The 14,974-nt window shown below is 40.9% G+C and overlaps 2 protein-coding genes across 2 annotated transcripts in view; both read left to right on the plus strand.

Annotated features, from left to right (window-relative positions):
* PRKN (parkin RBR E3 ubiquitin protein ligase) overlaps positions 1-12,305 on the plus strand; it is a 37,501-nt gene extending 25,196 nt beyond the window's left edge. Inside the window, exon 3 of the mRNA XM_039257453.1 lies at positions 12,060-12,305. Coding sequence (XP_039113384.1) covers positions 12,060-12,274 — 215 coding nt within the window. The 3' untranslated portion in view covers positions 12,275-12,305. The remainder of the gene's footprint in view (positions 1-12,059) is intronic.
* Positions 10,560-11,242, plus strand: LOC120248975 (60S ribosomal protein L15-like). The gene has a single exon (XM_039257452.1). It carries the CDS (start codon positions 10,597-10,599, stop codon positions 11,209-11,211), a length of 615 nt encoding a protein of 204 aa, XP_039113383.1. The 5' UTR covers positions 10,560-10,596; the 3' UTR covers positions 11,212-11,242.
* Positions 12,306-14,974: the final 2,669 nt, after the last annotated feature.

A 14,974-nucleotide genomic window follows, 5' to 3' on the forward strand; every position in this document is an offset into this window, starting at 1 on the left:
TTGATAAACCTCTAGCCAGACTCATCAAGAAAAAAAGAGAAAGAGAAAAGAGATTAAAATCCCAAACAAGAGAGAGAAAATAACAGTCAACACCACAGAAATACAAATAATTGTAAGAGAATATCATGAAGAACTGTATGCCAACAAATTGGACAACCTAGAGGAAAAAAATATATTCCTAGAAACATAGCCAACCAAAAGTTCTATAGGAAGAAATAGAAAATTTGAGCAGACTGATTACAAGTGAAGAAATTCAATGAGCAATCGAAAAACATTCAACAAACAAAAGTCCAGGACCAGATGGCTTCATAGGCAAATTATACCAAATATTTAAAGAAGAGCTAGTACCTATACTTCTCAACTATTCAAAAAAAAAAAAAAAAAAAAGAGGAAAATTTCCAAATTCATTCTATGAGGCCAGCATTACCCTGATACAAAAACCGGATAAAGACATCACTAAAAAAAAAAAAGAAATACAGGCCAATATTCCTAGTGAACATAGATGCAAGCATTCCTGACAAAATACTAGCATACCAATTCTAACAAAACATTAAAAAGAAAAATCATTCACCAGGATTGAGTGAGATTTATTACTGTGTTGCAAGACTGGTTCAATATTTGCAAATCGATTAATGCGATACATCACAGCAATTAGAGAAAGGATAAGAACCATAAGATTATTTCAAAAGATACAGAAAAAGCATTTGACAAAGTATAACATCCATTCATTATAAAAACCCTCAACAAAGTAGGTGTAGAGGGAACATGCCACCACATAATAAAGGTAATATAGGAAAAAGAATCACAGCTAATATCATCCTCAATGGGGAAAAATGGAGAGCTTTTCTTTTATCACGAATAAGACAGAGATGTCCATTTTCACCACTCAACACCTAAAAACAAATAATCCAATTAAAAACTGGGCAGAAGACATTGAACAGGCATTTTTCCAAAGAAGACATCCAGATGGCCGACAGACAAATGGAAAGAGGCTGTTTATCATTTACCATTAGAGAAATGCAAATCAAAACTCCATTGAGGTATCATCTCCCGTTTGTCAGAATGGCTAAAATCAACAACACAGGAAAGGACAGGTATTGGCAAGGATGTGGAGAACAAGAACCCTCTTGACTGTTGGTGGGAATGCAAACTGGTGCAACCACTGTGGAAAACAGTATGGAGGCTCCTCAATAAGTTAAAAATAAAACTACCCTATGACCCAGCAATTGCACCCTGATATTTATAGCAGCATTATTTATAATGGCCAAGATATGGAAGCAGCCCAAGTGTCCACTGATTAATGAATGGATAGAGATGTGTTTATACACACACACACACACACACACACACAAACTGATTAATGAATGGAGTTGTGGTTTATATATATATATATACACATACATACATGTGGTTTATATATATATACACACACATACATATATATGTATATATATAAAATTATATAATATATGTGTGTCTGTGTGTATATACATATACCACATTACATATCATATGTAAATATAATATATAATTTATATATTTCATAATATATATAATTTATATATTTGTATATAATATAATTAATATATAATCATATATTAATATATAATATTTAATTAACTTACATATTATATATAATTATACATTATATATATAATATATAATGTGGCTTGTATATGTGTATACACACAGATACACACAATGGAATATTATTCAGCCATAAAAAGGAGTGAAATCTTGCCATTTGCAACAACATGGATAGAGCTGGAGAATATAATGCCAAATGAAATAAGTCAGCCAGAGAAAAACCAATATCCTATGATTTCAGTTACATGTGAAATTTTGGAAAGAAAACAAATGAGGAAAGGGGGGAAGAAAGAAAGCCAGAGACAAACCAAGACACAACCTTGTATCTATAGAGATCACAGTGGTGGTTAGCAGAAGGGGCTGGCCCTGGGGGGATGGGCGAAACAGGTGATGGGGATTAAGGACTGCACTTGTCCTGAGCACACCAGCTGATACAGAATTGTTCACTCACTATACTGGATACTTGGTACTAATATAACACTGTATGTTAACTAACTGGAATTAAAATAAAAACTTAAGACATGAAATTTAAGATGTATGTTTTAATTCCCTGGTATCACAAAGCCTTAATATTAATTATTTCTACTTGGATTATGATATTGTAATCTTTTTCAGTTTAAAAGTGTAAACAGTATAAATATATATTTGGATGAATAATTTGTTGATGTTTTTGACAAATAACTATTAAACATAAAGTTATATTGGAAACACATCTCTTGGGGTGGACTGGGTTATTTTTCTAACTGATAACATGTGCCTGTGGATGAGTTTTACTTATTCCTAGAACGAAATAAGTTCAGCATCATTCTTTTCATTTTTATAGTTGTTCTAATAAAAAAGCATATGGGAATAGAAGGAATTTTATTATAATGTTATTACTTCATTTTTTAATGCATTCAAAATTATAATATGAGAAAAATACTTAGTAAGCCTTCATTATAGTTATTTCAGTGATTTATCAGTTTATGACCCAACCGAGTCCATCTTTAATTTTGTTGAAAGCAAAGAATTTGCAATTACATACTTACTGGGAAAATAATCATATAGAGTCATTCACTTTTTCAGTTTCTGGGAAGAGTATAAAATAGAATATAACCATGATTTTTTGGATCATTTTTAATTTAACTGCTGTCTTTCATTGAGAAGGATTTTGTTCAATCTGATACATTTACAAAATGATGGGAAAATTAAAATATTAATTTAAATGCAACTTTGCTAATGCAATATTTATGATTTAGTGTTTTTATCTTTAAATATGTTTTTATCACGGCCTTGGAGCTGTATATAAGTTATTCTATTTATGAGAAATTCCTACTTTCTGACATGTTTGGTAAAGCTAGCCCTCTTTATCAGATCAGTCAGCCGATAAGAATTAGCTTGTCAGAACAAAAATGGGCTCACACAGTCATCTTGTTATAATTGAATTCTTATACTACAACAGGTGTGTGGCTGCCTGGTTGTGTAACCAGCTGTCTAGCTAGCTGGCTGAATGACTGAGTGGGTAGGTGACTGAGGGGATGGAGGATGGAGGGATGGAGGATGGATTGAGGGATGGAGGGATGGAGGGATTGAGGGATGGAGGGATGGATTGAGGGATGGAGGGATGGAGGGATTGAGGGATGGAGGGATGGATTGAGGGATGGAGGGATGGAGGGATTGAGGGATGGAGGGATGGATTGAGGGATGGAGGGATGGAGGGATGGAGGGAGGGATGGAGGGATGGAGGATGGATGGAGAGAGGGATGGATGGATGGATAGAAGGGTAAGTAATTGGTAAGGAATGAAACTTTTGACAGTAATTCATTTCCTAAATGAAATAAAGGGACTCTCTCCTTCCATGTTACAGACAATAATCCTAACTCTACTATTCTGAGACTTTCCCTGAGGAGGAATTACTTCTTTGGCAATATTGAGGAGGGAGAAGAGCTGATAGTTAAATGAACATTGTCATTCCTCTCATCCCTCTTTACTGTATATCTGAATTCCTAACCACTCAGTGCAACCCGTGTTGGGCTAGGTTAGCCCCATGCAACCCATGTGGTGCTGACCTCACCTGACATGGGTAAGAGTCCACTGCTCCCCATGTCAGCCTTTGCCCTGCTCTGCAAGAAGTGAAGCTCCTCTGAAGGTTAATGGGAAACCTCTCCTGGGGTTAAAAATGCCTCTCGGTCACCAGTAATTTAGGTTATCCTTTTTGGATGCCCTGTGGTAATGGACCAGAGTGAAATTAAGGAAGGGTACACGATATACATTTCTTCTGTAAAATGAGAATATGTTGATTTTGAATGAGGGTGGGACAAAGGATTATTTTGATACCTCAGCCATAATGATGTTTTTAGACATATCATTTTGAAGGAAGGTACATACGTTATGTATGTAAGGAATGCGTGTATGTAAGGTATGCAAGGAATGTAAGGAATAGGAAAGATTACCCTCTTAGACCCCCAGGGTAGTACATAGCCCTGTGTGAAAGTCACTGACCTAACGAGGAAGGATGTAAGACACAGGTTCTAGCTCCTGCTTTTTCCCTTATAAATTTCCCTTATAAATTTTAAACCACTTTTCTTTCTTGTACATCTATCTATTATTTTAAAAGTTGGAATAGTAAATGCTGCTGCAATTATCTTTCAGAGCTATTGTGAAGATTAACTGGGATAATGTCTGTAAAAGCATTTCGAAAACTGAGAGCTCTCTCTAAACAGAAGATATCTTTATCTGCATCCTAAAATCACTTTAGATCAATTATAATGTACTAGAAAGCATTATGAAACAGAACTCCATCAGAGAAACTATTCTTATTGAAAGGGAATAACGGATAGATTTTTTTTTGTTACCCAAATATTAATATTGTCCAATTGACATAGTAATCACAACTGTAAGCCATACATTGGGCCTTAGGTAAGAGCTACTAATTGTTGAAACTTACCATGTAGTAGGCACTTTCTGCATTCCATATGTCAATTCATGTAATTCTCACAACACCTTCACGAGGCAGGCACTATTATTACCTTTTTATTTTATAGAGCATAAAAGAACCGGAAACTGTGTGACTTAGTTGCACAGTCGGTAAGGGACAGACCAAGGCTTTGAACCCTAGCAGGTGTTTCCATAGTGCATGGTCTTAGCCAGAACACACAGCTCTTGTTATATACATTCCTAATTGCATTTTTCCTAGCTCCCATTCTCCAATTCCCATAATATGACTTCTGCTAAATAATTAAAAAGAAAATTGAAGAAGTAATCAATGAAGAAAAGAGTATTTGACAGGGGGAAGAGAGAGAGAGAAAGGACCAGTGGGGAAGTCCAATGGGTACTCCTTTGTCAAAGAATCACAGTGGTTGCCTCAAGGCCAACATTTCGACAGTTGCTGTTGACTTGGCCTCCTGGTCTCTTACCCAGTGAGGAGGGTACGAAAGACTCACCCTCCTGTCTATCGTGGGAGTCTGGGAGCAGAGGGAGACCCACACACTCCAAGCCTGGCTAAATGAGGTACAGGTCACCTCTCCCATTTCAAAGAGAGGAAGGAATAGGAGAGCACAGAATGTGGTTTATGAATGGACTTCCATCTCATCTCAAGTGATGGCAACATAGTCTGATACACTTTAATTTTTCATAATAAATTTGCCTTTGAATCTGTGTGATATTAATACTGCCATTCCCGCCATCCTATAATTATTTTGCTCGGGCTTTTTAAAAATTCATTTACTTTCAAACTATTTGTGTCTTTATATTTAAAATGGAGCTTTTTTAGAGAGTATGTATTTGGATCTACTTTGTTCTACCCATCCTGAGTCTCTGCCTTTTAATTACAGTGCTTATTCCATTAAAATTTAATGTACTTATTGATATGGTTGAATTTGATTCTACCATTTCATTATATTATTTCAATTTTCTCCTCTGTTTTAATTCCTCTGTTTCTCTTTTCCTGCCCTTTTGGAGATTCTGTATCTTTTAGAATACCATTGTAATTTTTATTTACTTTCTAACTCAACATTTTTATTCACTTTGGTTTTTACTCTAAGAATTGTAATGTATATTCTTACATTTTTACAGTCTGTTTATTGTTGATATTGCACCACTTTCCCCTGAAAATGTAGAAGGTTTACAGCCTAATAGGTCCATATTCATCCCCCCATCCTTTGTGCTACAGCTGTCATACTTGTGATATCTGTATGTGTTTTAAACTCCACATGAAACTTTATATCGCTCTATAGCTTGAGGGATGTAGGAATTGGTCCTAGAGGTAAATAACTCCATGAACTCACATGGTTCTGGGGATGGGCTGGGGTAGAAGGTTGTGGGGGAGTTGGATTTTAGAATAAGAATATAACATAAAGAACATGCTGAGTGAAAATTTCCTATGGAAATGTATTGAATTGCACATGAATTATGTTGCATGCAGCTTGGATAATACAACCCTAGGAGAACATCAGATACAAAAGAGAGTCTAAGCAGACCCCTGGGCACTCTAAAATCAGTAGGCACAGCAACGGAAGAGAACCCAGTAGATGAGGCTGAGAAAGCATGGCCTGTGTTGTAGGGGGAAACCAGGATGGTGCAGTAACCGATGCCAGGAGAAACAGTGTTGTAAGAAGAAGAGTCTACTGAATGTCTCTGAATGCTCAAGTGGGAGAATAGAAATGAAACAATTGAATTAGAAACATGGAGGTTATTGCTTTACCAAGAATGGTCTTCAAGAGTGGGTTCATAAAAGCATGCAAAGCAAATCAGTGGAGAGCAGGAGTGTAAGAAATTCACGGTAAGGTTTTCCATGCAGAGGAGAAGGGGGGCAGTGCCTGGAGGGGATGTGAGGACATGGTTTATCCATCTGAGATACTAGACTTAGTGATACTTGTCCAAGGTAAAAATGAAACTACCTCCACAAGGGATATTTAGACACATGTAGGGTGACTTTTTGGTTGCCACAATTGCCAGAAAGTATTCCTGGTGTTTATTGGACTGTGACTGGAACTATGCATCCTGCAAGGCTTGGGGCATTTTCTCTTGAGAAAGACTTGTCTTGCCCCCAAAGCACTGAGCCTACTTTTATACAGATGACAATGGTCTATCTTGGGCTCTGTTTTTATTTGATTGTCTTAGCAGAAGACTCTGGGCCTCCCATGATGTTCCATGCTGGCTAAAACCACTTGTGCACCATGCCCTTGACAAATCTGGATTGCTCTTTGATTTGTCCACCTTAGATCATCCCTTCTGAGATCCCCAGGGAATCAATCACTGTGACAAAGGGGAAGCCAGGCACTGACTAATTTCTGCCCATCCTTGAGCCAATCACTATGACAAGGAGGAGAGAAACAAAAGCACCCATCACCCAATGACTCCTTCCCCTTTTTCTGCTTAGTTACTTTCTTATCCTCTGGATCTTCTGACTGTGGTTAGGGAAGGCATCAAAATGTGTGTGGACGTGTCTCATCTTTTCCTTGGGAGTGTGTTATGGTGTTTATTAATAATACACATTATTGACAGTGTTCATTGATAGAGTATTTATTTCTGATGCTATTATAGGTGTCATTAAAACAATCCATTCCCAGACTTTTAATTTATAATTAGATCTCAGAAAAGGAGACCTGCTGAATTCTTTGTCATGGTCTCTTTGATCCTGGCAGTTCTCTGCCCGTCATGAAGAGCAGCAGAAATCAGAAAAATACCCCCATCCTATTTAATGTGTCTTCATTACAATATAAAGAATGGATGCTGCTTTAATTAGCACTGCCTCCTCTAGGTGACTGAAATTAGGGAACAGTTTTGGAGTACAAGCCTGTCCTGCACTAAGAGTGCAGGGTGTGTACCAAGGACTCTGCCCAGAATTTCCTAATGCATCCATAATTGCAACAAATCTTTTGCAATGGACATTTAAGGTGCAGACATTATCTTCATTTAGCAGATAAGGAAGCTAAGAGAAGGTGACCAGGTAATCTGTCCTAAGTCATAATATTAGCAAGTGGCACAACCAGGATTCTGGTTTCTCCTTTCCTGGCTCTAAAGATATTCTTCCTGTGACTTTTCAAGAAGGAGCAGAGGGAGGGGATTGGTGCGTTCCTCTTCTCCTCTCCTCTCCTTTGGGAATCCTGGGGTTCCAGGACCAGAACAGATAGGACATGACGCATGTGCTGGAAGATGGAGACCCGCCACAAATTACACCACTGCTGTTAAGCCCTAGCCATTTCCCTCTTAATGGCACTTAATTACTGATGACTGGGTCGTTTTAAAGTGTCTGTTCTTGTCGATGACAATACCTTAGTTTGCCTAATACCTGCAGTGCATTTGATCAGTCCTTCTATGGTAAATTCATCCTGGATGTCTGAACTGCTGTTCAAAACTATTCATTTCTAAAGCATTGACATGATTTAACCAAATCGAATTTAAGTTCAAAAACTATAATTTTTCTATTTATACGGAATAAAAAAAGGCCTTGGAGCATCTGGCTGGCTTATTCAGTTGAGCATGCTACTCTTGATTTCAGGGTCCTGAGTTCAAACCCCAGGGTGGGCATGGAGCCTACTTAAAATTATAAACAAACAAACAAACAAACAAATCAGTAAGTAAGTTCATTTAGCTCTTCTAGTTCAGAATTAAAAAAAAAAAAAAAAAAGCCTTTAGGGATGCGTGGGTGGCCTTGCTTCAAATTCTGTCTCCCTCTCTCTCTGCCCCTCCCCCTCTCACGCTCTCTCTGTTTCTCAAAAATAAATAAGTGTAAAAAATATATGTTTTAAAGCCTTTAGACACTAATCATTGGAGTTGTGGTACAGAATTATCCAGCATGTGTTTTTTTTTTTTTTTTTTTTTTTTTTTTTTTTTTTTTTTTTTTTTTTTTTTTTTTTTTTTTTTTTTTTTTTTTTTTTTTTTTTTTTTTTTTACAGCTTTTTTGCCCTTTAGTTTTGCTTGTTTGCTTTTTGTGTGATTCTTGTTTTTAGGATGAATCCCCATGATTAGAAGCCATGGAGAAAATTCATCAACTCAGGATATCCTGGAAGTTTTATTCCTTTTTTTTAGTTTTAGTAGCTTTTGTATAGTTCCTGGTTGCTTCTTCCCATATCCCCCTGCGGTGTTGTGCTTTAAAAAAAAAAAATCTATTCACACTCCTATAAAATCATGCTTGGAACTGGGATTATACCTTTTGTCTCCTCCTGCCCCTCACTTGTCTCCTATCTTTTCTGATGAATTGGTTGCCTTATGGTCCCTGATCTGAGGACGCTGTGAATATACCTCAAGGGCTTCCAAGACATTTTTATTTCCCCTCCTCTACTTCAACGATGTCACACAACATCTACTTAAAAGTTTATCAGAAGCGCCTTTTCCTCTGTAATTTTTTTTTTTATCAGTTTTTTTGTTTTAAATTTGGAACACTTTTGTCACATCCAGACCATACTTTTTCTAACTAGTTTTCTGTGCTGGGTAAACTGTGTCAGGTTTTTGTTCTTGTGTGTCATCTATGGCACCTGTTCTCACTTCGGTGCCATTTTGATCTTATCGTGTCTTATAACTGTTGTTCATTATTCTTGCCTCTTCGCTCTTCGTGGGAGCTTTTATTTTTTAATCCCATTTCCTACTGCTAATATGTACAGGGACTATCTGAATTATGTTATAAAGCCTCTTTGCTGCTGCTGTTTGTCTTTTTTTGCCCTAAGGAAAAGGAATATGGACTTTTCTTCCGAGGATATTTTAGGCAGCCTGTTATAGTAGAAATGGAATGGAGTTTAGAGTTTGATTGAACTGAATTTGAGTTGTGATTCCATTACAAAGCAGCCGATGTCCTTAGAAAAGTGATTACAATTCTCCAGGACTCCATTTACTATTCTATTAGATAAGGATAATAATGCTGACCTTACCAGATCATTGGAAAGCTTAAAAATAGCCTATGTGAGGTTCAACTTCTGCCACATAGTATATGCTCTATTATTGGCAATGTAATTATCATTTTATTATAATTATTATTAGGTGGGCCATCGCATATTTGAATTGAGAACTGGTGAGTGGTAATGCTACATTTATAGGAGATGAAGTAAAAAAGAAGCTATAGTGACTGGCTTTAGCCTTAAGGTGTTGATAATCTTTTCGAGAAGGTGAAATATATACCAAAAACATGTAATACATACAAACATTCATTATTTTTGAAGATAATTATGTGATAGTGTTAAACACTATAAATATTACTTAACACCTCACAGGACATCTCCGTGGTTTACTTATTGTGACGATTAGGGAACTGAGAGTTGAAGCAATGGGGATAATATATTCTCTGCATCTGCTAAGCTGGTAGGAGAACTAATGGGAGTCCTCCCCACTCTGAAGAGTGTCCTTATAACCTCAGTGCTCTGCTACTTCCATGAGAGAATGTGGAATAGTGTAAGATGCATGTGGTAAATCCACCGCATCATGGAAGAGGAGGGCTCAGTCTTGACTGGGCTGATTGTGAGAGACCTCTTGGAAGAGGATCATCTGAGACAGATCATGTAGTGAACCAGCTTTCAACAGGCAGTGGCGAAGAAGAGACTGGCAGGAATAAAGGCAAGACCTGGATGCAGAAGTTTTCTAGAGCATTCAGCTTAGCAGTGTGCATGTGGGGACTCATGGAGGAGCTGCTGGGATATAGGTTTGTGTCAGATGAGAGGGACCTTGGATTTTTCTCCCCAGCAGGGGGAGACTTCAATGGATTCAAGTGCTATGCCTTGGTCAGACTCTGGATTGATAAGGCTTACTTTGCAGACCGGTGCAGGACATTTTGGAAGTGAAAAGAGTGTATATATCAAGACTCCAGTTGGGAGGCTAGTGCTGGAATCTAGAAAAGATTGACTGAGAGTAGTGACAGAAAGCATGCACAGGAAAGGACAGGTGTGGGCGACATTGATGGGTTTGGGATGGCAGTAGACAGTGACAAGAGGGCGTGCTGAGACAGCAGGTCCCAGTCTTGGTTGTGACGGGGTAGAGGCGCCAATAAGAAAGATGGTCTCGTCCGTCTGGCGGTAGCCGTCAGCTCGAAGGTAACCCAAGATGGGCGCTTACAAGTACATCCAGGAACTATGGAGGAAGAAGCAGTCGGATGTAATGCGCTTTCTTCTCAGGGTGCACTGTTGGCAGTATCGCCAGCTCTCTGCGCTCCACAGGGCCCCCCGCCCAACCCACCCCGATAAAGCGCGCAGACTGGGGTACAAGGCCAAGCAAGGTTATGTCATATATCGGATTCGTGTGCGACGCGGTGGCCGCAAACGCCCGGTTCCTAAGGGTGCTACCTATGGCAAGCCTGTCCATCATGGTGTCAACCAGCTAAAGTTTGCCCGAAGCCTTCAGTCTGTTGCAGAGGAGAGAGCTGGATGCCACTGTGGGGCTCTGAGAGTCTTGAATTCTTACTGGGTTGGCGAAGATTCCACATACAAATTCTTTGAGGTTATCCTTATTGATCCATTCCATAAAGCTATCAGAAGAAATCCTGACACCCAGTGGATCACCAAACCAGTCCACAAGCACAGGGAGATGCGAGGGCTGACCTCTGCAGGCCGCAAGAGCCGTGGCCTTGGAAAGGGTCACAAGTTCCACCACACTATTGGTGGTTCTCGCCGTGCGGCTTGGAGAAGACGCAATACTCTCCAGCTCCACCGCTACTGTTAATACAAGTAATGTTTGTAAAATTCTTACCTAATAAACAGTTTAGGACATCAAAAAAAAAAAAAAAAAAAGAAAGACGGTCTCAGGGCACCTGGGTGACTCAGTTAGTTAAACATCTGACTCTTGATTTTGGCTCAGGTCAGGTTCTCATGGTTCATGAGTTCAAGCCCTGTGTCAGGCTCCACACTGTTAGTGGGATTCTCTCTCCTACTCTCTCTGCCCTTCTTCCTCTCTTCCCCCACCACCTCAAAAAATAAATAAACTAAAAAAAAAAAAAAAAAGATGGTCTCGGTAGTTTAAAAGAAAAGGCAAGCACCTCCATAAGATCCAGTGGAATGTTTTGGGAGGGACCCCTAAAGCCAAGGGCTCGTAGACCTCCGGCGGGTCTTCACTCTAGTCTGAAACGTGGCTTGACTTATTTCCACCGCTGTAATGTGAGTGCTAAGGTAACACTTCTGATGTTTATGACGGGCACACCATGGAGGGAATGCATGGTCATACAGGCTGTCAGAGGTGAATCTCCTCCATAAACTCTTGGGAATCTCACAATTCCTATCTAGCAAGTGTTCTGTGTGAGTCCTTTGTTTTCCAGGATGGATGTCAAAGGGAGCAGGTGATTGTGTTTGAGGGTCACAGACTAATATATGAAAGGGAAATCCCACAGGGAAACTCCATTTTTCTTCAAGTGTTGCTCCACTGCATTTTGATGTTATAAGTGAGAGAAAATGTATGCCGTTCCTCACAGGGGTGGGTGAGAGATAACTCAGTTCAGAAATGTTGCCGTTGCCATGTCAGAGCTTTGAGTAATGTTCTCTTTCCCCCCGCCCCCTCTTTTCCAATGTCTTGGTCAGTGTTGATCAGGTTCAACTCCAGCCATGGCTTCCCTGTGGAGGTCGATTCCGACACCAGCATCTTCCAGCTCAAGGAGGTGGTTGCTAAGCGACAGGGGGTTCCAGCTGACCAGTTGCGTGTGATTTTCGCTGGGAAGGAGCTCAGGAATGACTTGACAGTGCAGGTGAGTGTCCCTTGCTGGTCGTTCCTGGGATGCAGCCAGCCCCACTGCTAATGCCACTCACTCTGCCAAGCTGACATTCATGCCTGAGATCTAATAGAATAAATAGTGTCTGGGGATTCCTTGAACTTTACTCCACACCGCTTCATTAATTCTGACCTTCTTAATTATGCATTAAAACAGCGAGCAGGAAGGGTTGGAAGAATAACAGTGAGTGAGCAAGCGAGAGAGAACACACAGCCCGGGCTTAGCGAATAAATGTTTACTGACTACAGGAGCAGGAAGGCACAATTTCTGTGTCTGTTCAATTTCTACCTTACTTATTCCATTTGAATCTTAATGAAGAAGGATTCGAATAAATTGTTCCCAATCAGGCTGCTCAGTCACTGCACTGCGAGGGATTTGTAACCCAATTCTGACCCCTGCAGGATAGACCCAAGTCTGCGGCTGCGGGTCCCAGAGGAGGCTTGGGGCTCAGGGCCCCCATTCCCACCCGAGCTCCCCAAGCTCCCCGCCCCCATCAAAATCCGTTTCCACGCTGGTGGGGCGGGAGGACAGAAGCACGGCCAAGGCCCACCTCCGCGTTTCACTGCTCTAAGCTGCAGTGAAACGTTCCCGTGAACAGGCCGCTCACATGTCACACGTGGGCCACCAGCGAGCAGTGTCCTGTGTCCGCGGCCGCACCGCTGCCAGAGCTGGGGGAGCCTCCCTGCCTTCTCATCTGGGTGTTCCTTTCCCCGGGGTGACTTGCGTCGGAGGGCAGAGCTGGCAAACTCCGTGATGAACGGTGCCCTCACCTAGAAGGGGGCTGGGGACGCCGGCAAATACCGTTCCCCAGGGAGTGAAATCACTCTTTGTGAAAACAGGAAAGACAAATGCCTCCTGCGGGGGGTAGGTGATGCCTGAGGACCCTTCAGACACATTTCTCCCCAGTCTGTCTGAGCCAGCACAAATTAATTGCACTCATGTTTACAGCTTTCCGGGGGATTGGGGGTCGCTGCTGTGTCCAGGGACCTGGATCCCCTCTGGTATTGATGTCCACCCACTGCTGTCTTCAGCTAATGATATTAGCAGCGCTCTGGGAATGTGGGTATACAAAAGGAGCCATAGAAATGCAAATCATTCTTCTCAGGCTCCGGTGCCTCTTTGCCGGTGGCCAGAGGCACCCGGCTCTTTGTGCACAAACTGCCATACTTCCCTTTTGGCAGTTTGTTTTTATAAGTGTAGTGCCTGTGCTTAAAAGTGTTTTGAGTGTTTTTTTTTTTTTTTTTTTATTTCAGTCACCTAAAAGCCTTTTACTGTACCTGCCAACCTCTCAATCCAAGAATGTTCCCTTCACAAATAAATGATTTTAAAACACTTTCTTGAACCAAAACATTTTAGGTCACCAAGAGTTTTGGGGTTTCAGGTTCTAAAGCGCTTTGCCTCTACTGTTAGAGCTGATGGGTTAGACTAATTGTTACAGAGGATTTATTTTACAAATATATAGGATGTATATAATGCTGGGGAGTCTTCTCATTTTGACAAATACTCCCAAGATTCTGGGCTTCCCAGAGGCTCAGAAAAAAAGGCAAAACTCATCCCTGCTTTTGTGGTCACTGCTCTTTATTGGGGGGAGGGGGGGCTCTCAAAGCAGCAGAAGTATCAGGTTGAACCCTATGGCATGTATTAAAACTATCAACAGTTTTATGTGGTTCAACCTAAGAACATCAAACATGAGAACTGCAACGTGAAGACGGAAAGGTAAGTGTTACGAGGTTTTAAAGGTGGAGAAACACATCTGAATGGAAGTCACCAGGAACGACTTTGTGGATGAATTGAAACCCAAGTAAGATTCCATGGATGGGGCAGGAGCATGGTGGGTGTGCTTGTGGGAAATCATGGGTTCCTGTTCTTCTAGAAGCCTGGAGAGATGGTGAAGACCGGGCAGGAGGGAGCGGTATTTTACAGAGCGTTGGAGGACATGGCAGTGAGGCTTCGTGCTTGGAGAGCTAGGGGAAAGTAGGTTGCTGTGGAGAGAAATGGGAGGCTGGAGACCCAGTTTGGTTGTGGGAAGGATGAGGAACTCACCATAACTAGTGGATCCCAGGGGAATCTCTATGGAGCTGTCTGGCAGGCATTTGAGAACTTAGCTGTGTTGCTTAGGGGCTCATTTTATTTAAGGGCCGGTTACATAGCAGTAAATATTGCAGCTGTTGGATTAGATGCAATTGCCAAGGGACAGGCGTCAGAGGCGTGAGCAAGTCTTTTAGGTAGTGAGGGGAGGGAACAGCGAAGGAGGCCTCATCCATCCAACTGATGCTTCTGAGAATATTTTGAAAAAGGAAATTGTTGGTAACAAAGTGTATGTGCTCTGCAAAGATGGTGGAGGATGAGAAGAAAAGAGCCTTTGGACTTGGTGACCCATAGTGGGGACTCCGGTCCAGGATCATGGTTGGTGAAAGCCAGACTGTGCGGGTTCAGCATGAGCTGGGGACTGTGTAAGGCACAGGTTCAGCTCGCAGAGAGAGGAGGGAGAGTCAGGGGCAGTTCTTGGAGGAGCAGCGGGCCCTACACTGTGTTGTGTGTTTGCTAGCCCTTGGCAGTGTGCATGATTGATTTCTCTCTTTTTTAATTTTTTTAAAAGTTTATTTATGAGAGAGAGAAACAACACAAGTGGGGAGGGGTAGAGAGAGAGGGAGACACCGAATGCGAAGCAGGCTCTGGGCTCCAAGCTGTCAGCACAGAGCCTGACACGGGGTTCAAACCCATGAA

The sequence above is a fragment of the Hyaena hyaena genome, unplaced genomic scaffold (assembly GCF_003009895.1).
Source record: "Hyaena hyaena isolate Hyena2069 unplaced genomic scaffold, ASM300989v1 scaffold_617, whole genome shotgun sequence".
NCBI classification, from domain to species: Eukaryota; Metazoa; Chordata; class Mammalia; order Carnivora; family Hyaenidae; genus Hyaena; species Hyaena hyaena.